Genomic DNA, 27,492 nt, shown 5'->3' with positions numbered 1-27,492 from the left:
GGGTGGGTGGGGCCTGAGGTCCGGAGCTAGGCGTGGTGACACCCGTGTCTGGGCCAGGCCAACCCGCGGGCCCCCTGCTCGGTCCCCGCGGGACCCGCCGTCCTCGAAGGCCCCCGTGGGGCACGTCAGTTGACACTGGTCGGGCTGGTGGCTCAGGAGCTGTCTCTCAAGAGCTTGCTCCTGACGCTCGAGTCCCTGGAGCTGGGCGATTACCGGCTGGTGACACGAGCGGCAGGAGATCTGGCGGCAGGGAGCCCGGGGCTTGGTGTGTGGTGGGGGGGGGTGCTGAGAACTGGGTGGATGACCTGGGGTGGGGGGGACTGGCCCGTGCCTTGCTCGTGACCTCTGAAGATGTGTCCATCTGGTGCTAACAGACACCATCCGTGACACCTGACACCATCAGTGTCGCCTGCGAGGTGCCACCAGCCCGCGCCGCTGCTACTGGTCACCGCAGCTGGGACTCCCCGCTCCCCCCGCCCCCCCGCCCCCGGGGGGTTCGCACAGTGCGCCCAGTCCCCACTACCATGGCCGGATCCAGCCGGATGACCACCGGGGCAGAAGGCCCTGTGAAGCCTGGAAATGCACCGTAGATGCAGAGACTGTGTGGGCCTGCGAGCCTGGGAACGGGAACGGGGGAGACTGTGTGGCCTGCGAGCCTGGGAAAGGGAACGGGGAGACTGTGCGCCTGCGCGCCGGGGAACGGGGAGACTGTGCGCCTGCGCGCCTGGGAACGGGGGAGGGCGTGAGGAAACTCAGGCTCCGATTTGGGGCCTTCATCCCATGAGCGGGGATTCTTCATAGCTCATGAAATAAATGGCAGCAATTCAGAAGTTTCCAGCCCAGGAAGCCACAGAGCCCCGTGACGGGGAGCAGAAGGCAGCGTGGGGGGCGGGGAGACTCCCCTTTCAGAGCCTAGGACGGGGCCTGCCGAGGCTGGCGGTTCCTCGGAGAGAAGACCCCGCGGCTCGCGGGCCGTTCAGACGCACGGAAGCCCCACGTGGAGCGGGGCACCGCGTTAGCGCTCTAGGACCGAGTGGCAGCAGCGGACACGGACCTGCCGGACAGACGCGCAGAGCCTGAACACCTGGCGAGGCCCGTGGGTCTTGAGCTCACGGGACCCGTGTGAGCAGCAGGGGCGGGCAGCCCCCCACCCCAGGCCGCACGGACGGCAAGGGGGAGCCACTCCTCTCCGGACCCCAGCGTCAAGTCCTCTTTTGTTTTGAGAACCCAAGCCGAGGACGGGGTGTTGGGAGTTTCCCCTGCAGGGACCCCAAGTGCGGCCTGAGGGCCCTCACACCCCCCCCCCCAGCTCTCCGCTGGCCCTGGCCCTCTGGGGCTTCAGCTGGGTCTCCCTGGTGCCCAGGCCAGCACGGAAGGCCTGGAAACCGCAGCCCCGGCCCAGCGGAGCCTGGAATGAGCAGAAGGCCGCCCTGGCTTCCGGGGGGGACCTGAGCGTGGGGGCCGGGCGCCCTCTAGTGGCCGACGGGCGCAGGGCTGGAGGCCCTGGACCGCTACCTCCTGAAGACCCCGGCCCGGGCAGGGGCAGGATGGGGCGTGCCTGGCGTGGGTTACACGCGCCAGTGTGACCTGCACTGTATCGTACGCGGTGCCGGCCTCACGCCACCCTCCACGGGGGCAGCGGCTCGGGGAGGCCCAGGCCCCAGCCTCCGGGCGGCAGGGGCAGCCTGTCAGGACACCGCAGGACCCCGGTGGGTGCCCAGGCTGTTCTCTCCGGGAAGCACTGGGCGTTGGGCAGCCCGTCAGTAGAAGGGAGGGAAGGGAGACCCTTTACCAGCCAGGGAGTTTGGCGGAACCACTCTGGCACTTTCTGAGGGAACAGACGTGCTTTCCTGTCCCCCTGAGGAGGTGAGCCCGGCCACCCTTAAGCAGAGGGGATGCACCCCAGAGACCCGGCCTCGGGAGGGAGGAAGACAAACACACAGCAGAGTCTACGTACGGCTTTAAAGAAGTCAGAGTGCGGCTTAAAGACAACAGGAAAATAAAATACCACAGCACATCAAAAAAATCATAAACCATGACCAAGTGGGTTTCATCCCAGGAATGCAAGGGTGGTTCAACCTATCATTATATGTAATGCATCACATAAATGAGACCAGAAGCAAAAAGCACAGGGTCATCTCAAGGAATGAAGAACAACAGGTAACATCCTTTTACGATATGAAGTTAGGAACAGACGGAACACAGCTGACCTTACTAAAGACGATATATGACAAACCTATATCCAACATCATATGAAGTGGAGAAAAACTGAAATAATGTCGCCTAAGGTCAGGAATGAGACAAGGGTGTCCATTCTCCCCACTCTTTTTCAACACTGTGCTAGAATCCCTACCCAGCAATGAAGCAGGAGAAAGAAATAAAATTCAAAGAGGGAAAGAAGAAGTCAGACTATTCTTATTTCCTGATGATGTGATCCTGTACTTAAGAGACCTACAGACTCCACCAAGAATTACTATAACTCACAAATACCTTCAGAAATGTAGCAGGATGCAGAATCAATCATCAAAAACCAGTATTTTCAGGCTAGGAACATGGCTTAGGGTAGAGTGCTTGCCTAGCATGCATGAAGCCCTGGGTTTGATTCCTCAGTACCACATAAGCAGAAAAAAGCCAGAAAGGGAGCTGTGGCTCAAGTGGTAGAGTGCTAGCCATGAGCAAAAGAAGCCAGGGACAGTGCTCAGGCCCTGAGTTCAAGCCCAAAACTGTCCAAAAACAAACAAACAAACAAAACCCAGAGTTTCTTTATGTATCAACTATGAGCAGGCTGAGAAAGAAATCAGGAAAGCAATTCCCTTCACAATAGCTCAAAAGCAATAAATACCTAGATATTAACTTACTCAAGGAATGAAACCGGAATGGGGAGGAATTCAGTAAAGAATTCTTTGTATATACACCACAGAATTGAGGAAAGTAAGGAAGGGGTGAGTCGAAGGTATAAAAATGGTGAAGGGATGACACAGAGGACACAGATCAAGATGGATTGCACACATAAACTGCTTTGTTAAATGGAAAAAAATATCCGAGAGAGAGAGAGAGAGAGAGAGAGAGAGAGAGAGAGAGAGGAGAGATGGTATGGCTCAAGCGGTACAGCATCCGCCTAGCAGGGCCTACCCAGGGCCTGATTTAAACCCCAGACTGAGAAAAATATTCTAAGAAGACAAGTATCGCACAGAATGATAAGATGCTAAATGTCAAGTGTACTGATCAGATCCGACTGAGTGAGATTACATGTCAGCGACACATGACTGCCAAGTCTTAGGGGCTTGAACGAGGAAGGGTTTGTTTGTGTCTAAGTGCAAATTCAGTCCCTGACCGTCACAAGTGATGCAGTTCAGCACCCCGCTTGGGGGGATGGCAGGGGTCTGCACATGCAGGGGACAATGGGTAAGCCTTGCCAGGGAAAACCACCTTGGTGATCATGGAGGCTCCCCTGCCGGGCCACGCATAATAATATGTCGTTTATCTGGGTTTCTTTGTTTGTACTGGGGGTTGAGCTCAGGGACTCGGGCGCTGTCCTAGCTTTTTCACTCACAGATGGCACTCTATCACTTGAGCCAGGCCTCCACTTCCATTCTGTTTTCACACTACAGAATTGCTACGGTGTGAGTGTTTTATCCTCTCAAAATCCATGCAAAACCCCAAGTTAGGTGGTGGTTGGTCCTGCCGGGCCAGCCGGCAGGGGAACAGAAATCCTGACTGAGGGCGGCAGGGATACGGAAAAGGAAAAATAAGGCAAGAGAAAAAAGACAAGAGACAAAGATGGGGTACGGGAGGTCTGCAGCCGTGAGGTTGAACCTCAAGACTGCAGCAACAGTTTATTCTTAACTTCCAGCTTATATGCAGTTTTGGAACCAGGGAATAGCATAGGGTTGTTAAAATTCCAGAAACATAAAGAGTCTTTGAAGTTTGCAACATTTGATTACAGTAAACACAGGACAAGATTGATTAACATAGGAATCTACTCCAGCGGACATAGCAAGGTGGGGACATAGCAAAGCAATTCCGGACAGTGGCTGAGGACTTTGCCTTTAGCATATCCTGGCGGTAACAGCACAGCCAGAGGTGAAAATGAACCTAGGTGCAAGTTTGGCTCGAGACATCTTGGCGACACTCGGCACAGCCAGAGGTCAGGATGAGCTTAGCTGCTAGCTCGGCTCCCGACAGTTGGTGATTGGGTGGAGAGCCCTTATGAATGGGTCTTCAGCTTGGATAGGGGTCCTAGAGAGCTGGTTCCCCGCTTCCACCCGTGAGACAGGAGACCCTGGACGCCCGCTGTGAGCCCGCAGAGGTCTCCACCTTGGCTGCACAGCCTCCGCGACAGTGAGGGCCGGGTGTCTGTCGCGCTTGTCACCACGGCCTCCACAACCTCTGTCAGCATCCGTCAAGGGTTAGCTGAGGGTCCTGGCAACGGGGAAGCCTCTCCAGGACATAACCGGGCTCCCAGGAGAGGGTGAGGCTAGTCCAGGCGTGTGGCCCGCCTACCCACACTACCACGTGGCGCTTCTGCTTGTGACATCTGCTGTCAAAATTGCATGACCCAGCCGGGATGCCGCGCCTGTCATCCTAGCTACTCAGAAGGCTGAGATCTGAGGATCCGGGTTCAAAGCCAGCCTAAGCAGGAAGGCCCATGAGACTCTTATCTCGAACGAGCCACCAGAAAACTGGAAGTGGCGCTGTGGCTCAAGTGGTAGAGCGCCAGCCTGGAGCCGGAGACCTCAGAGACAGCGCCCAGGCCGGAGTTCAAGCCCGACGACTGACAGAATACAAATAAATCGCACGACCCCCAGAGATACAGATCTTAGTGTCAAACAGCGCCGAGCAAACCCGCTGCAGGCGGTGGGGGGGGAGGGAGAGGCCCGGGCCCAGCACTGTGAGCCACGGCCCGGGTCACGGAAGACACGGAAGGGAGGCCGGTCTCACCGGGGGGCCGGCCGTGTGACCCGGTGAGGGCCGGGCCGCCCGCGCGCCGCAGGCCGCGCCCCCAAGGGCCGCCCCCCACCCCGGCCGCCCGCGCGCCGCAGGCCGCGCCCCCCAAGGCCGCCCCCCACCCCGCCCGCCCGCCGCAGGCCGCCCCCCCCCCCGGGCCGCCCGCCGCTGGCCGCGCCCCCCAAGCCGCCCCCCACCCCGACCGCCCGCCCGCCGCAGGCCGCGCCCCCCAAGGCCGACCCCCCCCCCCGCACGGACAGAGCTCGGCCCGCGGCTGCGGACGCCCCGCTTCCTTCCCCGCGGACCTGGCGTGTTCGCTTATTTTCGAGGGGCGGGCGGGCGGGAGGGCTGGGGGAACCCGACTGCGGACGCGGAGCGGGCGGGAGGTCGCGGAGCCCCGGGGAGGCGTCTCGGGGCCGCCTCGAGGCTGCGGTCCCTGAAGGACACCCCGACCCACCGCCACCCGCGACCGCCGCGGGGCTCCAGACGGCGCCGCCGGAGCTCGGGGTGGGCCCGGGAGCCGAGGTCCACAGTGCCCCCCCCGCCCGCGTGGCTGCTGGCCCCGGTGGGAAGGCCGCGGCCGCACCCCGCACCGGGCTGACGCGGGCCGCGGCCACCGCGCAGGCCAGGCCCACTCACGGGGCGGGAGGGAGCGGAAACGCCCCCGTGGGCGGAGCTTGGCGGTGGACGGGCGGAGGCGGCCAGTGGGCGGGGCCCCCGGCCAGGGGCGGGGGGGAGGGACTGGAGCTGTGGCGGAGTCTTGGCTGGCGCCGGGGAGAGGCCGCCCGGTGGGCGGGGCCGGCGCCGTGGGCGGAGTCTTGGCCGGGCTGGGCGCGGGGAGAGGCCGCCCCGGTGGGCGGGGCCGGCGCCGTGGGCGGAGTCTTGGCCGGGCTGGGCGCGGGGAGAGGCCGCCCCGGTGGGCGGGGCCGGGGCCGTGGGCGGAGTCTTGGCCGGGCTGGGCGCGGGGAGAGGCCGCCCCGGTGGTGGGGCCTGCGCCGTGGGCGGAGTCTTAGCCGGGCTGGCGCGCGGGGGCCTGCTCGGTGGGCGGAGTCTTGGCCGGGCTGGGCGCCGGAGAGGCTGCCCCGGTGGGCGGGGCCGGCGCCGTGGGCGGAGTCTTGGCCGGGCTGGGCGCGGGGAGAGGCCGCCCCGGTGGGCGGGGCCGGGGCCGTGGGCGGAGTCTTGGCCGGGCTGGGCGCGGGGAGAGGCCGCCTCGGTGGGTGGGGCCTGCGCCGTGGGCGGAGTCTTGGCCGGGCTGGCGCGCGGGGCCTGCTCGGTGGGCGGAGTCTTGGCCAGGCTGGGCGCGGGGAGAGGCCGCCCCGGTGGGCGGGGCCGGCGCCGTGGGCGGAGTCTTGGCCGGGCTGGGCGCGGGGAGAGGCCGCCCCGGTGGGCGGGGCCGGCGCCGGTCCAGCGGGGCGCTCCGCCGGCTGCGTGGAGTCAGCGGGCCGCGGCGTAGCAGGTGAGCGCGCGTGCGGGGAGCGGGCCGCCGGGCGGGGCGCGGAGCCCGAGCCCGCGGCCTGGCGCGCTCCGGTGGAGCCGGGCCCTCTCCGGTCTCCCCTGGCCTGGGCGCTCCGGGCCCGGAAGGCCCTCGCTGCGGCCTCTGCCGCGCCTCTCAGGCGGCCTCCGGGGGCGAGGGGAGGCCGCGGCCGGCGGCGGGGTGTGGAGAGAGGGCGGCCCCGGGCCGCTGCCTGGCCCGATCCTCCCGCCGCCGGCGTCCGGCCGGGGGTGGGGTGGGCGCGGACCCGCGGCGTCGCGAGCTCCCGCGGGCCGGGCCGGTTCGGGCGCCGGGCGGGCGCACGTGGGCGCGCGGGGCAGGCCCCCCTCACCGGCGGTGTCGGGGTTGTTTTATCAGGCCTTGCAGCCGCGGGGAGACACCCGGCCCCGGCCGTTGGAAGCTGCAGGAAGCCCGGCTCCGGGTTCCGCGGACGGAAGAAGGGAGGCCCCGGAGCTAGAGCGACGTCGCCCGCCCAGGGCGCCCAGGTAGGGAACGGCGGGGCCCGGCTCGCGCCCGGTGCGCTGGCCCGGCCTCCGCGGGTCAGGTGAGGGAGCTGCGGCCTGTGGGCCTCCCTCGGGGGGGGGGCACGAATCCTCGGTGACGGGCGGAGGGACGCGGGAGGGTGCGGCCGACGCCGCCCCGCGGGGCCCCCGGGCGCCCGGGCTGTGGACACCCGAGGATAAGCCGCTCCAGGTGTGTGCGCCTCGGGTTCCGCCTGCAGCCCGAGAAACAAAGGGCTAGTGAAGCCCGGCCCGGCCCCGGCCCCGGCCCCGGCCCCGGCCTTGTTCCTGTGTGGGCTCGCAGGAGGGAGGGCCAGAAGGGAGGGTGGACGTTGCTGCGGATTTGGAGGGGAGCTCAGGATCCCGCAAGGGTGTGGAAGGTCCGCGGAGTCGAGTGTGGGAAGTGACTCTCCCCTCCCCCCACCCCCCCAGCCCAAGGGGGAGCTAGCCCATGGGGGGGCCTGGCGGGAGGCTGCTGGCCTGACGCCCGCTGTGAGGGGCCCACCTCCTGTGGGGGCCGCCCTGAGTGGAGTCTCACCACCTTGCTCTTGCCCCAAGTTGGTGTTGATAACCCACGCAGCCATTCCGCACATCCATAAGAACTTCAGCAACACCGCAGTGGTTACCACCGCCTGCCTTCCACCCAGGGAAATCCCAGGTCTGGGAGCAGTCAAGCAGGCTGGCCGGTGGTACGGCTTCCGTGCCCATGAGCACCAGGCTCTGGCCACATCCCTGTAACTTGTGAGCGCTCAACAGTCATCTCCCGTCCAGGTCTCTCTGCCCTGCTGTCACAAAATGTCCGTGGGGGCCCCACGATCAACTTCCTGAGAAACTGGAAGCAAAAAAAAATGAAAGCATTGCTCTCTGTGTGGGTCAGCTGCATGCCCGTCTGTCAGGACATCTGTGGCCATTCAGCTGTTGCTTTGTGGCTCGGGCCCTGTTTACTGGGACTGAATAACAACGTTCTGTGATGGCCCCATGCTGCAGCCCCCGGGGAGGGCTGCGGTGCTCAGGGGTATTTCCTCCCTGCAGCTCCCTTCCAGTAGGACTCTCCTGGGTTTGTGTAACAAGCTCTCTGCTCCAAGCACAGGGACGCGTTACTGCCACAGGAGTGGGAGGGGAATAATCTCAGTTTTCCTCAGGAAAGACCCAACTCAACTAGGTCACCTTTTCCTCTGCTGAGCAAACAGGCTATTTGTTGCTCTTGGATAAACTTCTAGAGCAGAAAAAGAAAAAGGGTGCTCACCAGCTGTACCTTAGCCAGAAACCCTGACTGTGTGTGTGTGTTTGCTCAGCTGTTTTGCTCACAGTTGTCACTTTACCACTTGAGCCATGCCTCCAGTTCCATGCTGTTTTAGTTTTAACTAAAGTTACACATGGCTAAAACATTCAGGTTATCTGTTAGTCCTCTACCCAGGCCGCTGCTGCTAGCACCTATATCTTTCTGTGTTCTGATCAAGATACCTACGTGTGTTATCTGTAATGCAACAGAGGTAGCAAAGTGTGGGTGCCCTCCCATTTTTCTTCGTGTGTTAATGTTGTACTTAAGATTTTTTCCTTCTCTGAGTATGCTAATACTGTGATTTGGACTTAGTGACACCCCAGGGTCCATGTGTTAAAGGTATGGTCCCCAGCTCGGTGTTTGGGAGGTGATGGAACCTCTACAAGGCTCCCTCTGGTGAGAGATCTTTAGGTCGCTGGGGGCATGTTCTCAAAGGAGACTGGGGTCGCCAGCTTTCAGGCTCCTTAGCTTCCTGGCCATGAGACCAGCAGTTCAGCCCTACCATGCCATGCTATGCTCCCTCACCACAAGCCCAAAGCAGCAGGCTCCACCCGCCATAGACTGGAACCTCCAAAACCGTGAGCCAAATAAACCTTCTCTTTTCATAAGTTGATTGTCTCAGATGTTTGTCATAATAATGGTAAGCTGCCTGACCCAGCTTGGAAACTCAGTTTCCAAGTGTGGAGAGCCATTGAACATGCCTTTATTGTCCTTGGCAGTCCCCTGGCAGGACCCTTTCCCTCTGTGTTTGACCATGGACGCACTGCTTCTTATTTATTCAAAAAAAGAAAGAAGCTAGGCGCCGGTGCTCACACCTGTAATCCTAGCTACTCAGAAGGCTGAGGTCTGAGGATCACAGTTCAAAGCCAGCCCGGGCAGGAAAGTCCGTGAGACTCTTCAGTTAACCACCACAAAACCGGAAGTGGTGCTGTGGCTCTAGAGAGCTCTCGGCTTGAGCTGAAGAGTTCAGGGACAGTGCCTAGGCCCAGAGTTCAAGCCCCATGACTGACAGAAAAAAAAAATAGAAAAGGAGGGAAGGAAGAAGGAAAAATTGTGGGTTCTACTCCTGCCTCTGCCCCCACACTGCCCTTCCCAGAGTCTCAGGAAATAAGAGGTTTCCCCAGCTGCACTGGTCATAGCAAAGAGCTAATGGGAGGAGGCCCCGTCAAGGCCCCCTCGGGCCTATAGTCTGGGAGGATGGGGTGATTTTCAGGGCTGGGGACTCAGCCAGGAGGGTCTGAGGTCACCCCCCAGTGTGGGGAGAACCATCCAGCGGTGATGTGTCATGATATGGGCAGCGGATGGATGGACGGTTATCAACCAGGCTCAACTACATGGTCAGGGGCCAGGGCTGGGGTTGCAGGGTGGGCAGAGAAGCGGGGGCTTCTCAGGGTGAGGCTGGCCTCAGAGTGTCAGGCAGTGGTCATGTGACCCAGAGGACCCTTTGAAAGCCAGAGAGCGCTTCTGGGAAGAAGAGGGCAGTCTTAATCCCAGACCTGTCCTGCAGCCCCAGGTGCTTGTGGCAGGAAAGAGACCCTCGCTGTCCAGGGGGCTCTGCTGTTTTAAAATCCCATTTCCTGCGTGGCCTTTTGGCTTTAGGGCAAACCTTGCTTTTCTCTGCTGTGAAAAGGAGGTCGCAGAAACTGGGTCACCCGGTTTCTGTGATCATTGCGAGAGCTGTGGACGCCAGACCTGGGAATTCCTGTGCTTTGCCTCCCCGGGTTTGGCTGATCAACGTTACAGCCCCCGTCAGCTGTTCAGTAGTGAGATTTAGTGGCTGCCTTGGATGTTTTACTGCTTAATCTTGGGCTGCCTCAGCCTCGGGGCTTTGTTCAGAAAGAGATTCTGAACAGTCTGTCAGCTGACTCTCACCCCTGGTCCCCCTCCCTCTGCTGTGGCTTCTGCCCCCCAACCCTCAGGCCGGTGGTGGGAGGTGGGTGCTGACTGTGGACCGCAGCTGCGGGGGGCGGAGCTCTACATCCCTGGTTGTGGAGGCACCCAGACGTTTGCTGTCCTCCAGCCTCCAGGGAAGCCTCCCAGAGCAAGCCTGGGTATTGCCCAGGGCAGCAGACCCGCGCCACCGCTCTGCCGCCCTGCCCCTTCCAGGCCGCAGGTGTGAGCATCGCCGCACGGGCTTCCGTCCGTCCCCCGGGACAAGGAGGCGGTTCAGGAGTGGGCCGGAGGGGAGGAAACCTCTCAAGTACTGGTGCTGGGTGTTTCCCTTTAAAAATGAATAGCTTGAGCTGGGCGCTGGTGGCTCACACCTGTCATCCTGGCTACTCAGGAGGCTGAGCTCTGAGGATCGCAGTTCAAAGCCAGCCCAGACAGGAAAAGTCCATGAGACTCTTATCTCAAATTAATCACCTCCCCCCAAAAAATCTGGAAGTGGAGTTGTAGCTCAGATGACAGTGCCCAGACCTGAGTTCAAGCCCGTGTACCAGCATACACACACACACACACACACACACACACACACACACACAAATAAACTTGCAAAAAGTAAAGATCAGCTGGCTTTGGTGGCTCACACCTGTAATCCTAGAAGTTCTAGAAGTGTGGAGTTCACACCCATCACCCCAGGTGCCAGAGGAGGTGTGGAGTTCACACCCATCACCCCAGGTGTGAGAAGAGTTCGCTCCATTGTCAACAGTGCTGTACTGTAGTTCCTTGGGGTGACCCTCTTCTTTTCCTTCAGTGCTGGGGATCCAGACCAGGCCTCGCACATGCTGGGAAAGCGTTTCTGCCTCTAAGCCTCCTTGTCCCTGGGTTCCAGGCCCTGAGTAAGAACTCACCATTGCCTGAGGGGTAGAGAGGGAGCCCCTGGTCCCCGCAGGCGTGTACGTAGGGAGGCCCAGCCTCCAGGAGGGCCGGATGGAGCTGAAGCTCAGACCTACCGCTTTCCGGCTGAATTGGGGTGGTCATAGAGATTGCAGTTTGTGTGGCCTGGCCTGGAAGGAGCCAAGCCACACCCGGTGGCCCTGGGCTCAGCTCAGTCTCCAGGGATTCCCGGTGAAGGCAGGGCCTTCCGAGGCATGGAGTCCTGGTAGCTGACAGCTTCTCCCGTACCTCCTCCTGCAGCCCGCCTTGCGCTGCTGGCTGCTTGTCTCCGGGAGCACCCTGAGTGCCGGGGCCTCCCGTGCTGGAACCCTGAGGGGTCAGAGGCCGCTGTTTGCAGGCCTGGGAGGCCAGCCTGGAGCTGCCGGGGGGGGGGGGGGGGCGTGTCCGGGCGGCGGGAGGCGGCCGCGGCCCTGGTGGAGGGACCTGCCAGCTTCATGCGTTCCAGAAGTGGCTTCCCTGCAGATGGACCTGGAGAGGCAGGGCTGCCCATCTCCCAGCTGCTGACTGGACAGCCGGAGCGCGCACAGCCAGACCCCGGGACGCGTCAGGCCTCGGGACACGAGTCCTGGGGGGTTGGGCTTGGCATCCTGTGGGAGGTTCCCCGTGTGCCACCCCCACTCCCGTGTCCTGGGGTGGCATCGGCCTCCCCCCCCCACTCTGTGCAGGCACAGGGCTGCTCTCTTGCCCTCCGCGGAAACGTTTCTCCTGTCCCTGTGCCCCAGGACCCGCCAGACCCGGAGCCCCGTCCTCTTTTGAACACAGACTGGTTCCTGGACCCTGAGACTCTGTCTCCTGGGCATCCACCGGGCCCTGTCCCGCGTCTTACCCGCAGTCAGACCCCGCCACCCCTCGTGGCTCCTGCCTGCTCCCCTGGCCGTCGCTGGCAGCCCCGATTCTCCGTGATTGTGCCCGAGGTGACCCTGGCGTCTGATGGGACGCGCGTGAGAACCGTGTGCCTCGGCTCCTCCACAGCGGAGCCCTGGCTGCCGTGGGCCTCTCTGATGTGGCGCCAGCTCCTCGCGCCGCCATAGCCCCGCCCCACCCTCCTTGCCCGGTATCCCTCCCCCCAAGCCCCGCCCGTCTGCGAGGCGGCCCCTTCGTGCCTCTGGTGTTGTAGGGTAAGAGTTTTCTTGCCTTTGCCGTGGTTGCCACACAGCACCTGCCCCCGAGGCTTGTGGATGGGTTGAACGGATGAATGCCCTAGCAGTTCACGCGGCTCCCGAGTTGCCTGGTGGGCATTTCTGCCCCTGTGACAGGCTCTGGGAACCCGTGTTTTACGGCCGTCATTCGACCGGCAGCGTGTCAGGAACAGCGCCTTTGCGTGGGTCCGCCGCCTCCTTCCGGCCCCTCTGCCCGGCGCGGCCTCTGCCCGGCAGCGGGGTGGAATGAGGTGCCTGTGCCCCCTCCAGGCGCGACCCAGGAGGGCCATGTTCACGTCCACGGCCTCCGACAGCGAGGAAGAAGTGTGTGATGAGAGGACGTCCCTGATGTCGGCTGAGAGCCCCACGCCGCGCTCCTGCCAGGGGGGCCGGCAGGTCCTGGAGGACGGGGAGCGCGCCGCCCAGTGGGTAGGTTCCCCAGCAGTCGAGATCCTTGGATCCCAGATGTGCCGCACCCCCCCCCCCGCCTGGGCCCCGTCTCCCAGATGTGCCGCACCCCTCCACCCCCCCCCCCCCCCCGCCTGGGCCCCGTCTCCCAGATGTGCCGCACCCCCCCTCCCGCCTGGGCCCCGTCTCCCAGATGTGCCGCACCCCCTCCCCCCCCCGCCTCGGCCCCGTCTCCCAGATGTGCCGCACCCCCCCCCCCGCCTGGGCCCCGTCTCCCAGATGTGCAGCATCCTCTGAAGCCCCTTCAGTTCACAGCTGCAAGCTTGTGCACCCAGCTTTTGCAGTACAAAAAGTTGAAGGGAATTTATTTCTTCTGCCCATCCCCCGTGTCTTCCAACCCAGGGAGTCCCTGGTGAGCTGTCGCCCGCGTCTTTCCGCACTCTCCCCTGCTCCTGGCCCGACCCCGCCCCGGCCAGCGCGGCCATGGACACGGGGCCGAGTCGTCCCGAGTCCCGTGTTTGGGGAGACGACAGGGCTTTGCATGTGTTCCGCGCCCTGCGCCGTGGGCTCTTGCGGCCGTGGCCTCCTTCAAGGCCGGCTGTGGCCCTGTGTCCTGCCCTCCGCCCCGCCGGGCGGCCCGTCTGCGGGCTGAGGCGGGCTTCCCCCCTCGGGCCGCGTGCTCACGCTGTGGTTTCCCACAGAGATGCCGGGAAGGCGAGGAGGACTTGACGGCCCCGACGGCTACCCCTGCGGCGGGGGCCCCCGGGCGGCCGCCGGGGCTGGAGGACCAGCTGACCCTCAAGTACGGGGCCAAGCACGTGATCATGCTGTTCGTGCCCGTCACCCTGTGCATGGTGGTGGTCGTGGCCACCATCAAGTCCGTGCGCTTCTACACCGAGAAGAACGGGCAGCTGTGAGTCGGGGCCGGGCGGTGGGAGGCTGGGGGGGGAGCAGGGCCCCAGGTTCACGGCCTCGTCCGTGGGGGGTGGAGATGGGGCTCCCTGGAGAGGTAAGCACACAGCCGTCACTCAGGGCCCCAAAGGCCGAGTGCTTGGCAGGCAGGACTGACTGCAGGTGGACGCGCCCTGTGCGCTGCCCCCCCCTCCAGCCGAGTACTGCCGAGTGCTGCTGTGCCCCAAGTACCACCGGTGCCCCAGGACTGCGTGTCCCTCCAGCCTCCGCCTGCGTGCCAACCGTAAACCATTGTGTGCCACGGCCACCCTCACGCACCAACAACTCCCAGCCTGCCTCCAGCCGCCCCCCCCCACCCCCGGGACTGGGACGTCTTTCTGATCTCTGCTCCCCCAGATATCAAACGAAGGGGGAGTAGGCGGGAGCGTCCCTGACCGTTCCCCGTCCCGTTCTCCTCATTGCCAAACACCTTCTCCAGACACATCCTTCTCCTTTTGGTTTCAGGCTTCTTTTAGCTTTGTCTCCTCTCCCCTTTGGAGCTCAGACTCAGAGCCCCCGTGACTAGGCAGGTGTTCTTCCGCTTGAACCACGCCTACACCCATTTCACCTTAACTATTTTCCAGAAAGTACCTTGCATTTCTGCCCTCCCACCTGTGCCTGGGGTGACGGGGGTACCGCCATGCCTGCCTGGCATGGTGGGGTGAGGGCCTCGCTAACTTTCTGCCCGGGCTGGCCTGGAGGTGCATTCCCGAGCTCTGTCATCCGAGTAGCTGGTATTACAGGCAGGTGCCGCGGTGGCCAGCTGCTTGCTTTGGTGACTGTTTTTTTTTTTTTTTTTTTGGCCAGTCCTGGGCCTTGGACTCAGGGCCTGAGCACTGTCCCTGGCTTCTTCCCGCTCAAGGCTAGCACTCTGCCACTTGAGCCACAGCGCCACTTCTGGCCATTTTCTGTATATGTGGTGCTGGGGAATCAAACCCAGGGCCTCATGTATATGAGGCAGGCACTCTTGCCACTAGGCTATATCCCCAGCCCCTGGTGACTGTTTTTTAAATGGAGCAGCCCTGCCCTTGGGAGCTTCGTAGCCTTCAGGAGAGTCAGCAGCTCAGGGAAGGTGTTGGAGGACTTGGCCAGCCGTGGGCCTCTTCTGTGTGGGAGAGGGAGGGAGGGGGGCTGGGGAGGGGAGGGGCGCCGCGGGGGCTGTCAGCGGGCCTCAATTGGGGCGAGAGAGTGCAGTTCCGTCACCCCGCCTGGACCCCGTGCCTCCCTGGGTCCGGGACGGGGTCAGGAGCCTGGGCCACGGGGAGGGCAGCTGCCGCCAGGGCCCAGCCAGCCCAGGGGGTCTCCCCGTGCCTGAGCAGAGCCGGGCTCCCGGGCGGCGGGCCTGCGGAGCAGGCAGGAACGGAGCCCCCTCTTGACCCCAGCATCTACACGCCCTTCACGGAGGACACGCCCTCGTGGGCCAGCGGCTGCTCCACTCCATGCTGAACACGCTCCTCAGATCAGTGTCATCGTGGTCATGACCATCTTCCTGGTGGTGCTCTACAAGTACCGCTGCTACAAGGTCAGCCCTCCCCCGGGTCCCCCCCCCCGGGGGGTGCCCTCACCTCCAGGAAGCCACCACAGCTGCTGTCTCCCCACCCTCGGTCTGTGTGAACGAACACCTGTGGCCCCCACCTGAGCCCCCCACCTACGGGCTCCCCGGCCACCCCCCTCCTGGGGGGAATCTGCCCCACCTCCTTCCCATCTCAGTCTAGTTCGGGCTGCCCTGGCCAGCACCCCCCCAGCTGTGGTTTGACTCTCTTTTGGGCAGGGAGACTCCCTTGTGCCCCTGGGGGTTGTGGGCCCGGGGCGAGGGCTGAGGGCTCCCTGTTGGTGGAATTGTCCCCGAGGTTGCGGTAGGCTTGGGAGGCTGGATTCGGGACGCGGGCCTGGAAACTGCAAAGACAGGTGGGAGGCGACCTTCAGCTTGCCGCCTCAGGCGCAGTGCCCGCGTGGGGTGCAGGCCAGAGGGAAGAGAAGGGGGCAGGCCGCAGGGCCCTCCCAGCCGTGGGCCATGGGTCAGTGTCAGGGCCCCTAGCTTGTAGGCCGGGGGGGGGGGGGGCAGGGCAGACGGCCACCTGCCTGGGACAGAGCCTGACGGGAGCTGTGTGGCTCCTCCTCCTGGCTTGGGCGGCCATGCTGGGAGCCTGAAGTTCATGGAGATGGACGCCTGTCCCGGGATCTGTGGCCTGAGGGCAGGGAAGATGGACACCTGGTGCAGGTGGCCCTGTTCTCTTGTCCAGTTCATCCACGGCTGGCTGATCATGTCCTCCCTGATGCTGCTCTTCCTCTTCACCTACATCTACCTAGGGTGAGTGCGGCCACTGAGCTGCAGGGGCTCTGGCTCCCTCCTGTGGCCGGCACCACAAACGATCTGGGAGGGGAAGAGTGGATGCTGGGTGCCAGGCCCTGCCCCAGCCTCCAGGCTCTTCTCTCTCCCGCCCAGGACCTGGCCCAAGCCCCTGCCCCAGCTTCCAGGCTCCTCACCCCGCCCCCAGGCCCCTGCCCCAGCCTCCAGGCTCCACTACCCGCCCCAGGCCTGGCCCCTGCCCCATCCTCCAGGCTCTTCTCTCTCCCCCCCAGGCCCCTGGCCCAGGCCCCTGCCCCAGCCTCCAGGCTCCTTGCCCCGCCCCCAGGCCCCGCCCCCAGGCCCCTGCCCCAGCCTCCAGGCTCCTCTCCCCCCCCCCCCAGGCCTCACCCCAGGCCCCTGCCCCGGCCTCCAGGCTCCTCTCCCCCCCCCCCAGGCCTCACCCCCAGGCCCCCGCCCCCCAGGCCCCTGCCCCAGCCTCCAGGCTCCTCTCCCCCCCCCCCCAGGCCTCACCCCCAGGCCCCTGCCCCGGCCTCCAGGCTCCTCTCCTCCAGACCCTCCCCCTTCTCCCCAGGCCTCCGGGTGAGAGTGGACTCTGTGGGCCATCTGTCTCTACTAGCTCCTGATTTGAAGCAGAACCATCATGAAGGGGTGGTCTATGAATGCCAAATGGTGGAACCCCCCTCAAAGTTTATATTTAACTCTTGGGCTAAGCCCCCGTGCTCCCCGCTTTACGGGACAGCGGCCCTGCAGCCTTTGAGGTGGGGTGGGGGGCTGACCTGGGGCCGGGGGGGCAGAGGCAGGAGTAGAGAGCTCTCCAGAAAGCTCCGCCCGTGGGCAGAAGGCCTGCCACAGGGCCAGCGCACCGGTGTGTGAGCACCCAAGTGTGAGGCACCAGCTCACACCTGCCGTGTGGGGCCAGCGGGGGGGAGGGAATGGGTGGGTGGGCCAGGCCTGGCCTGCAGCCCCCCTACTCCTGGCTGCAGGGAGGTGCTCAAGACCTACAACGTGGCCATGGACTACCCCACGCTGCTGCTGGCGGTGTGGAACGTGGGGGCGGTGGGCATGGTGAGCGTCCACTGGAAGGGGCCCCTCGTGCTGCAGCAGGCCTACCTCATCATGATCAGCGCGCTCATGGCCCTGGTGTTCATCAAGTACCTCCCGGAGTGGTCCGCCTGGGTCATCCTGGCCGCCATCTCCGTGTACGGTAGGCACCGGCGGGGGGGGGGGGGGCGGGGGGGCCAGGCCCGCCTCTCCCGCTGCAGGGGGGAGGCCGGCGCGGACATGCCCGGCCCCCCTTCCTGAGGTGCGCCAGGAGACCTGGGCCGCCACACACACACGCGCGCACACGCACACGCACGCACACACACGCGCACACACACACACACCACGCACGCACACACACAGCCTGTCTCCCTGTGTGCTCAAAACCACGGCCACGTCGTGAGCCCCGTTTTAAGGCTGAGGAACTCAAGGTTCCGAGACGTGGGACTCGGAAGTCCGTCCCCGGGTGGGTGCGCAGCCCTCTGCCCTGGTCACGAACGGTGGTGTGGGGTCCTCGCTTGTTTTGAGGGCGCGCCCAGGCCCCCGGGAGTGCGGGGAGCCGTCTGACAGGGTGTCTGTGTTGGCTCAGATCTCGTGGCTGTGCTGTGCCCCAAAGGGCCGCTCAGGGTGCTGGTGGAGACTGCCCAGGAGAGGAACGAGCCCATCTTCCCAGCCCTGATCTACTCCTGTGAGTGGTTGCAGCCTCCGCCCGGCGTGGGGCTGGCAGGCCGCCTGACGTGGGGCCCCGGGTCGTGGCCGTGGGGCCTCTGGAGAGGCCCTCGGGGGGTGAGAAGGGGAGCCTGTGCGGCCCGTGGCTCTGCCCAGAGCCCTCGGCACAGGGCGCCTCGGCCGCGGCCCTGGGAGAGGCCAGGGTGGAGAGAGGCGTTGACGCCTGTGACCCGGCTCCCTCTGGGAGGAGGGGCTGGGAGCCAGGACGGCGGAGGAGGCGGCCCTGTGTGCGCGGGCGGCGGGCGCTGGGCCGGGCTGTGTGGTGGAACACCGCCGAGCCTTAGGAAGGAAGGAGATTGTGGTCTCGCCCCCCCCCCCCCCCCCGCGGCAGCAGGGCACAAAGACACGCGGAGCCCTGCCACGTGACCCTGCCACAGGACTCACCCAGAAGTCAGAATGGGGGGGGTGTCGGTTTGTGCCACTTGTAAATCCCAGGGGCACCTGAGCACTGTTGAACTGCACACTTAGAAAGGTCACGTTTAACGGGGCAGTTTCCGCCATTTTAAAGGAGCCAACTGGTTTAGCAAACTGCTTACTGACAATGACAATGACTGTCTTGTTGTCAGCTTCGTGGTGGTTTGGGAGGTGGGGACAGGGAGGGGTGGGCGCGGGCGGGGAGCGAGGGCCCTGGGAGCCCGGCCTCAGGCCAGCCCCATCTCCTCCCAGCCGCCATGGTGTGGCCCGTGGGCATGGCCAAGCTGGACCCCTGCTCTCAGGACACGCTCCAGCTCCCCTGCGACCCGGACATGGGTGAGTGTGCTGGGGGGGAGGGGTGGGGAGGGGGGGCTGGGCATGGCCGCCCCTGTGGGGGAGGGAGGTGGGTGGGGCCCTGACCAGCCTTTGCCTCCCCCCCCCCCCACGGCAACCCTGGTGGACCCCAGAGGATGACCCCTACGAGAGCTTCGGGGAGCCTGCATACCCCGAGGCCTTGGAGCCGCCCCTGCCTGGCTACCCTGGGGAGGAGCTGGAGGAAGAGGAGGAAAGTACGGCACCCACGTGCCCCAGTGTGCTTCCACGGGGCAGCGGGCGGCCCTGGGGGCCTCGCGCGGGGGGTGGGGGGTGGGGGCGGTCCTACTCACACGCAGGCCTTGTGAAGGCCAAGGAGCCGGCTCCCCCCCCCAGGTGGTGATGTCAGGTGCACTGGGCTCGGGGCTGGGATCCGGGGGCCTGGGCGGGGACTGATGGCGCCCTGAGGCTGAAGGAGACCACGGGTGTCAGGCGAGGGTCCTGAGGAGGTGGCGTTGGGGCTGAGCCTGACTGGAGGGGCAGCGGAGGGGGTCCCCCAGCTCAGCCCACGGGCCAGCGAGAGGGCAGGGCAGGGCAGGGCCCGGGCACAGGTGCAGACAGCGGGGGGCCGGGGCAGAGGCAGCCGGGCCTCACAGCTCGGGAGTCTAGCGGGCCGGGCCGGGCCCTGGGGCTGTGGCCTGTGCAGCTTCCTCCAGTGACCTGCAGGGCAGAGTCCAGCGCTGCCTCCTCACTGGGCTGCCACGGCGGGGGAGAGTTGGGGTGGCCACTTCCCCGGGCAGAGGGGAAGGGGAGGCGGGAAGTACGCAGGAAGCACCGGGATTCTGAGTGGAATGCCCCTCCCCCGCCTCGCCCTTGGCCGGCTTCCTCCTCTCTCCCGGCTCTCAGGGGGCGTGAAGCTGGGTCTGGGAGACTTCATCTTCTACAGCGTGCTGGTGGGCAAGGCGGCGGCCACGGGCAGCGGAGACTGGAACACCACGCTGGCCTGCTTCGTGGCCATCCTCATTGTGAGTGGGGGGGCCTGGCTCCTGCGGGGAGGGGCGGGCAGAGCTCCCCCCCGGGGGGCGGGCAGAGCCTCACTTCCTGCACGGGGAGGGCGGGCAGAGCCCCACTTCCTGCATGGGGAGGGCGGGCGGAGCCTCACTTCCTGCACGGGGAGGGCGGGCGGAGCCTCACTTCCTGCACGGGGAAGGCGGGTGGAGCCTCACTTCCTGCACGGGGAGGGCGGGCGGAGCCTCACTTCCTGCACGGGGAGGGCGGGCAGAGCCTCACTTCCTGCACGGGGAGGGCGGGCAGAGCCCCACCCCCCAGCCCAGCCCGGAGGTCCTGCCCCTCCTCTGGCGCTCACGGTCGCCACCCCCTGCCCCGTCCGTCCGTCTGTCCGCAGGGCTTGTGTCTGACCCTGCTGCTGCTGGCCGTGTTTAAGAAGGCGCTGCCCGCCCTCCCCATCTCCATCACCTTCGGCCTCATCTTCTACTTCTCCACCGACAACCTGGTGCGCCCGTTCATGGACACGCTGGCCGCCCACCAGCTCTACATCTGACCGCCCGTGTGGACGCACCAGGAGCAGGCGCTCCGTGCAGCCGTGTGCTTGAGACCTCCTGCCGTGCGGAGGAGGAGGAGGACGAGGAGGACGAGGAGGAGGACGAGGAGGACGAGGAGGACGAGGAGGAGGAGGAGGAGGACGAGGAGGAGGAGGACGAGGAGGACGAGGAGGACGAGGAGGAAGGCAGGCAGAAGCTGCCTTCGGTGCTCTTCCGTCACCAGCCCCGCTGGCCTGGGCCCGGTGCGCGGCAGGCCGGGGCGAGCCTGCGGGGGGACCGGCCCTCCGGGTCTGGGAGCAGAGGAGAGAACGGGCTCCCGCCAGCCGCGCCCCCGCTTGGTCACGGGGGTACTGTGACATAGTACTTTTGGAAGCGCAGTCCGGGCTCGTCTGGCGGCTCTGCTGGGAAGTGGCTTCTTGTGAATGTCAATAAACGGCCGCCTCTCGCGGAGTGTGCGGCCTGCCTTGCAGAGGTCTGGCCATCCCAGGCCCCGGAGGGAGCGGCTGCTGCCTGCGCGGGTGACGAGGAGCGTGTCTCCCCGCCTCGCCGCAGCCGAACCACCGCTCCCCCAGCCCGGGCTTTGGGGGGCCTGCAGGAGCCGGGTACACACTAGGGAAGTGCTCTACACTGGAGACACACCGGAGCCAGTGCACACTAGGGAAGTGCTCCACCACTGGAGACACACCAGAGCCAGTGCACACTAGGGAAGTGCTCTACTGGAGACACACCGGAGCCGGTGCACACTAGGGAAGTGCTCCACAACTGGAGACACACCAGAGCCGGTGCACACTAGGGAAGTGCTCTACTGGAGACACACCGGAGCCAGTGCACACTAGGGAAGTGCTCCACCACTGGAGACACACCGGAGCCGGTGCACACTAGGGAAGTGCTCTACACTGGAGACACACTGGAGCCAGTGCACACTAGGGAAGTGCTCCACCACTGGAGACACACCAGAGCCAGTGCACACTAGGGAAGTGCTCTACTGGAGACACACCGGAGCCGGTGCACACTAGGGAAGTGCTCTACCACTAGAGACACACCGGAGCCGGTGCACACTAGGGAAGTGCTCTACACTGGAGACACACTGGAGCCAGTGCACACTAGGGAAGTGCTCCACCACTGGAGACACACCGGAGCCAGTGCACACTAGGGAAGTGCTCTACTGGAGACACACCGGAGCTGGGTGCACAAGAGGGAAGTGCTCTACCACTGGAGACACACTGGGCCCGGTACACACTAGGGAAGTGCTCCTCCACTGGAGACACACCGGAGCCGGTGCACACTAGGGAAGTGCTCCACCACTGGAGACACACCAGAGCCGGTGCACAGTAGGGAAGTGCTCTACACTGGAGACACCGGAGCCGGTGCACACTAGGGAAGTGCTCTACTGGAGACACACCGGAGCCAGTGCACACTAGGGAAGTGCTCCACAACTGGAGACACACCGGAGCCGGTGCACACTAGGGAAGTGCTCTACTGGAGACACACCGGAGCCAGTGCACACTAGGGAAGTGCTCCACCACTGGAGACACACCGGAGCCGGTGCACACTAGGGAAGTGCTCTACACTGGAGACACACCGGAGCCGGTGCACACTAGGGAAGTGCTCTACTGCAGACACACCTGAGCTGGGTGCACACTAGGGAAGTGATCTACACTGGAGACACACTGGGCCCGGTACACACTAGGGAAGTGCTCTACTGGAGACACACCGGGCCCGGTGCACAGTAGGGAAGTGCTCCACAACTGGAGACACACCGGAGCCGGTGCACACTAGGGAAGTGCTCTACCACTGGAGACACACCGGAGCCGGTGCACACTAGGGAAGTGCTCTACTGGAGACACACCGGAGCCAGTGCACACTAGGGAAGTGCTCCACAACTGGAGACACACCGGAGCCGGTGCACACTAGGGAAGTGCTCTACTGGAGACACACCGGAGCCAGTGCACACTAGGGAAGTGCTCCACCACTGGAGACACACCAGAGCCGGTGCACACTAGGGAAGTGCTCTACACTGGAGACACACCGGAGCCGGTGCACACTAGGGAAGTGCTCTACTGCAGACACACCTGAGCTGGGTGCACACTAGGGAAGTGATCTACACTGGAGACACACCGGAGCCGGTGCACACTAGGGAAGTGCTCCACCACTGGAGACACACCGGGGCCTGGTGCACACTAGGGAAGTGCTCTACCACTGGAGACACACCGGGGCCGGTGCACACTAGGGAAGTGCTCTACCACTGGAGACACACCGGGGCCGGTGCACACTAGGAAAGAGCTCTACACTGGAGCTGTGTGGATGGCCGAGGCTGTGGCTCAGGCATTTAACTTTGACACCGGCAGTCAGTCGCATCATATTCCACGTCCCTGACATTGCTCCCTGCACGCTGGGCTGCCGTGGGGTCTGCAGTCCGCCAGCCCCTCCCCCGCTCTGCATCCCCTGGCAGGTGAGAGCTCTGTTTTGACTGAGCAGGTGCCGCGACGGTGTCTTACTTCGAGTGGGTGCGGGGGACGCTCCGGTGTGGCCTTGTGTGCTGCTGGTGTTTGTGCAGCTGGCCGTCTCTGCTTTGGACGGCTGGCCTTCTGTGTACTGACGTGATGTCTCTTGGATGCATAGTCTAGGGGCGCTGCTGTGTGGTCAGTCACAGCCACGCACGGCACCGTGAGCGCACTGCCTGGTGACGTGGTAACTTGGTGGGTGTAGGACTGCAGGGTGATCGCCCCGCTCTGCCAGCTCGCGTCTCAGAAGTGTGCCGTCCCGAGTGTGCCGGACCGCACGGCGTGTGCCGCCCCGAGTGTGCCGCCCCGAGTGTGCCGGACCGCACGGCGTGTGCCGCCCCGAGTGTGCCGCCCCGAGTGTGCCGGACCGCACGGCGTGTGCCGCCCCGAGTGTGCCGCCCCGAGTGTGCCGTCCCGAGTATGCCGTCCCGAGTGTGCCGCCCCGAGTGTGCCGCCCCGAGTGTGCCGGACCGCATGGCGTGTGCCGTCCCGAGTGTGCTGGACCGCACGGCGTGTGCCGTCCCGAGTGTGCCAGACCGCACGGCGTGTGCCGCCCCGAGTGTGCCGCCCCGAGTGTGCCGGACCGCACGGCGTGTGCCGCCCCGAGTGTGCCGCCCCGAGTGTGCCGTCCCGAGTATGCCGTCCCGAGTGTGCCGCCCCGAGTGTGCCGCCCCGAGTGTGCCGGACCGCATGGCGTGTGCCGTCCCGAGTGTGCTGGACCGCACGGCGTGTGCCGTCCCGAGTGTGCCAGACCGCACGGCGTGTGCCGCCCCGAGTGTGCCGCCCCGAGTGTGCCGCCCCGAGTGTGCCGGACCGCACGGCGTGTGCCGCCCCGAGTGTGCCGCCCCGAGTGTGCCGCCCCGAGTGTGCCGGACCGCATGGCGTGTGCCGTCCCGAGTGTGCCGGACCGCACGGCGTGCCCCGTGGGAGCTGAGGAGGGCTGGAGCGGCCTCCCACCCGCCAGGCCCCGCGGAGAGCGAGGGCTGCGCCTGGGTCTGTCTGTAAGGCCTGGGACATGGCGTCTTCCTTAAGGAACCCTCCATATCCTTCCTGCCTGCCTGCCTGCCTGCCTTCCTCCCTCCCTTCCTCCCTCTCCCCCTCCCCCTCTCTCTCTCTCTCTCTCTCTTTCCTGTTGTGCCCGTCCTGGAGTTTAAGCTCGGGGCCTGGGCGCTTCTTCTGTCTTTTGTGAGTTCTTTACTGGAGACGCGCACGCTGAACGCCCTCCTCTGCCCGGCCCGCCTTCCGCCGCGGCCCTCGGGTCTCCGCCGCGGGCGTAGCCGGGGTTGCGGGTGCGAGCCTGGTGGGTGTCTAAAAGCTCATTTTTTTATTTTCACGAGATGTTTTTAGTTCACTGTCATGGCCCGGGAGTGGCTGGGTTGGCTGGGGGGGGGGCGGGCGCTGTGGCGGGCGGTCCCCCCTCCCCCCCCCCCCCCCCCGCCCATCGCTCCGTGCTTCTCTGGAGACGCTTCCACACCAGGACTCGCGCCCCCGCCCTCGGTTCTGCCCCTGGCACCAGCTCTGCCCCAGGCCGAGGTGGGCAAGGCGAGGAGCTGGGGGGGGGAGAGCGTGCTGAGGGTGGGCGAGGAGCTGGGGGGGGGAGAGCGTGCTGAGGGTGGGCGAGGAGCTGGGGGGGGGGAGAGCGTGCTGAGGGTGGGGGAGGAGCTGGGGGGGGCGGGAGAGCGTGCTGAGGGTGGGGGAGGAGCTGGGGGGCGGGAGAGCGTGCTGAGGGTGGGGGAGGAGCTGGGGGGGCGGGAGAGCGTGCTGAGGGTGGGGGAGGAGCTGGGGGGGCGGGAGAGCGTGCTGAGGGTGGGGGAGGAGCTGGGGGGAGGAGAGCGTGCTGAGGGTGGGGGAGGAGCTGGGGGAGGAGCTGGGGGGGCGGGAGAGCGTGCTGAGGGTGGGGGAGGAGCTGGGGGGGCGGGAGAGCGTGCTGAGGGTGGGGGAGGAGCTGGGGGGAGGGAGAGCGTGCTGGGGGGGCGGGAGAGCGTGCTGAGGGTGGGGGAGGAGCTGGGGGAGGAGCTGGGGGGCGGGAGAGTGTGCTGAGGGTGGGGGAGGAGCTGGGGGGAGGGAGAGCGTGCTGAGGGTGGGGGAGGAGCTGGGGGGGGCGGGAGAGCGTGCTGAGGGTGGGGGAGGAGCTGGGGGGGGGAGAGCGTGCTGAGGGTGGGGGAGGAGCTGGGGGGGCGGGAGAGCGTGCTGAGGGTGGGGGAGGAGCTGGGGGGGCGGGAGAGGCGGCTGAGGGTGGGGGAGGAGCTGGGGGGAGGGAGAGTGTGCTGAGGGTGGGGGAGGAGCTGGGGGGGCGGGAGAGCGTGCTGAGGGTGGGGGAGGAGCTGGGGGGGCGGGAGAGCGTGCTGAGGGTGGGGGAGGAGCTGGGGGGGCGGGAGAGCGTGCTGAGGGTGGGGGAGGAGCTGGGGGAGGAGCTGGGGGGCGGGAGAGTGTGCTGAGGGTGGGGGAGGAGCTGGGGGGAGGGAGAGCGTGCTGAGGGTGGGGGAGGAGCTGGGGGGGCGGGAGAGCGTGCTGAGGGTGGGGGAGGAGCTGGGGGGGCGGGAGAGCGTGCTGAGGGTGGGGGAGGAGCTGGGGGAGGAGCTGGGGGGGGCGGGAGAGCGTGCTGAGGGTGGGGGAGGAGCTGGGGGGGCGGGAGAGCGTGCTGAGGGTGGGGAGGAGCTGGGGGAGGAGCTGGGGGGAGGGAGAGCGTGCTGAGGGTGGGGGAGGAGCTGGGGGAGGAGCTGGGGGGGCGGGAGAGCGTGCTGAGGGTGGGGGGAGCTGGGGGGCGGGAGAGCGTGCTGAGGGTGGGGGAGGAGCTGGGGGGGCGGGAGAGCGTGCTGAGGGTGGGGGAGGAGCTGGGGGAGGAGCTGGGGGGGGCGGGAGAGCGTGCTGAGGGTGGGGGAGGAGCTGGGGGGGCGGGAGAGCGTGCTGAGGGTGGGGGAGGAGCTGGGGGAGGAGCTGGGGGGAGGGAGAGCGTGCTGAGGGTGGGGGAGGAGCTGGGGGAGGAGCTGGGGGGCGGGAGAGCGTGCTGAGGGTGGGGGAGGAGCTGGGGGAGGAGCTGGGAGGTTGGGGGGACCGAGCGCCCCGCTCCGGGCGTCGGTGGAGGAGGCCCGCAGCCGCGTCCGCGGAGCCCGAGCGCGGAGCCCCGGCGCGGAGGAGGCCGAGGCGGGGCGGACCGAGGGGGGCGCCCAGTCCCCAACAACAAATGAAACCTTTGCCATTCCAGCTTTTGGTTCTGCAGGAGAGCCGTTTCCATAAGCTACGCCACTATGAGGGGGTTTATTATCATCATTACTGTGCGTGTGTGTGCGTGCGTGTGCCTGTGTGTGTGCGTGTGTGTGCGTGCGTGTGTGCGTGCGTGTGAGCGTGCGTGTGTGCGTGTGTGTGCGTGCGTGTGTGTGCGTGTGTGCATGTGTGTGTGTGTGCGTGGTGTGCGTGCGTGTGGTGCGTGTGTGTGCGTGCGTGTGTGTGCGTGTTGTGAGCGGTGCGTGTGTGCGTGCGTGTGTGTGCGTGCGTGTGTGCGTGCGTGGTGAGCGTGCGTGTGTGCATGTGTGTGTGTGTGCCGGTGCGGGGCCTTGAACCCGAGCCCACCCGCCTTCTCTTGGGCTCTCCGCGGGGCCGCGCCGCCCCCGCTCACCACCAGGGGCAGCCGGCCCCGCCCCGCCCTGGAGCCCGGCCCCGCCCCGCCCTGGAGCCCGGCCCCGCCCCGCCGCCCCTCGGCCGCCCCGCCCTGGAGCCCGGCCCCGCCCCGCCGCCCCTCGGCCGCCCCGCCCTGGAGCCCGGCCCCGCCCCGCCGCCCCTCGGCCGCCCCGCCCTGGAGCCCGGGCCCCGCCCCGCCGCCCCTCGGCCGCCCCGCCCTGGAGCCCGGCCCCGCCCCGCCGCCCCTCGGCCCGCCCCGCCCTGGAGCCCGGCCCCGCCCCGCCGCCCCTCGGCCGCCCCGCCCTGGAGCCCGGCCCCGCCCCGCCGCCCCTCGGCCGCCCCGCCCTGGAGCCCGGCCCCGCCCCGCCGCCCCTCGGCCGCCCCGCCCTGGAGCCCGGCCCCGCCCCGCCGCCCCTCGGCCGCCCCGCCCTGGAGCCCGGGCCCCGCCCCGCCGCCCCTCGGCCGCCCCGCCCTGGAGCCCGGCCCCGCCCCGCCGCCCCTCGGCCGCCCCGCCCTGGAGCCCGGCCCCGCCCCGCCGCCCCTCGGCCGCCCCGCCCTGGAGCCCGGCCCCGCCCCGCCGCCCCTCGGCCTGCCGCGCCCTGGAGCCCGGCCCCGCCCCGCCGCCCCTCGGCCGCCGCGCCCTGGAGCCCGGCCCCGCCCCGCCGCCCCTCGGCCGCCGCGCCCTGGAGCCCGGCCCCCGCCCCGCCGCCCCTCGGCCGCCGCGCCCTGGAGCCCGGCCCCGCCCCGCCCTGGAGCCCGGCCCCGCCCCGCCGCCCCTCGGCCGCCCCGCCCTGGAGCCCGGCCCCGCCCGCCGCCCCTCGGCCCGCCCCGCCCTGGAGCCCGGGCCCCGCCCCCGCCGCCCCTCGGCCCGCCCCGCCCTGGAGCCCGGCCCCGCCCCGCCGCCCCTCGGCCGCCGCGCCCTGGAGCCCGGCCCCGCCCCGCCGCCCCTCGGCCGCCGCGCCCTGGAGCCCGGCCCCGCCCCGCCGCCCCTCGGCCGCCCCGCCCTGGAGCCCGGCCCCGCCCCGCCGCCCCTCGGCCGCCGCGCCCTGGAGCCCGGCCCCGCCCCGCCGCCCTCGGCCGCCGCGCCCGGACCCCCCCCCCCCCTGCGCGGCGAGGCCCGGGCCGGGGCCCCCCGCAGCGCCCGGCGCCCTGGAGCCCGGCTCCGCCCTGCCGCTCCTCGGCCCCCGCGGGCTCTGCCGGCCCGGCCGGGAGAGGCGCGCCCTGCGGGCCACCGTCTGGGGAGCCGGGCGGTGGGAAGCGGTACGAGGATCTTGGGGAGCCTCCTGGGAGGTCCCCGCCCCCCCCGCCCCGCACCCGGGAGGCGAACGTGAGCCCCGAGGGTAGAGCCGCTTCCGGGAGAGCCCGCAGCCCTCCCGCCGCGCCCGCGTCTTCGGGATCCGCGCTGTGGCGCCGCGCACCGCACCGCACCGCACCGCACCGCACC

General features: G+C 66.7%; 1 protein-coding gene and 1 pseudogene across 1 annotated transcript; one reads left to right on the top strand and one right to left on the bottom strand.

Moving 5' to 3' along the window:
* Nucleotides 1-3,293: 3,293 nt before the first annotated feature.
* LOC125360306 lies at nt 3,294-3,467 on the bottom strand (annotated as a pseudogene).
* Nucleotides 3,468-6,366: 2,899 nt separating this feature from the next.
* On the top strand, nt 6,367-22,609 carry Psen2 (presenilin 2). The gene is given in 15 exon segments (XM_048357776.1): nt 6,367-6,403; nt 6,797-6,924; nt 12,469-12,627; nt 13,308-13,519; nt 14,940-14,968; nt 14,971-15,012; nt 15,015-15,079; nt 15,801-15,868; nt 16,852-17,072; nt 17,499-17,597; nt 18,305-18,388; nt 18,520-18,621; nt 19,271-19,389; nt 19,770-19,967; nt 22,599-22,609. Coding segments are annotated over 12 exon segments (1,338 nt in total). The 5' UTR covers nt 6,367-6,403; nt 6,797-6,924; nt 12,469-12,486; the 3' UTR covers nt 19,926-19,967; nt 22,599-22,609.
* The last annotated feature ends 4,883 nt before the right edge of the window (nt 22,610-27,492 follow it).

Source organism: Perognathus longimembris, chromosome 11 (genome assembly GCF_023159225.1).
Source record: "Perognathus longimembris pacificus isolate PPM17 chromosome 11, ASM2315922v1, whole genome shotgun sequence".
Lineage (NCBI taxonomy): Eukaryota > Metazoa > Chordata > Mammalia > Rodentia > Heteromyidae > Perognathus > Perognathus longimembris.
The sequence above is the reverse complement of the archived record's forward strand: the minus strand, read 5'-3'. Positions and strand labels throughout refer to the sequence as shown.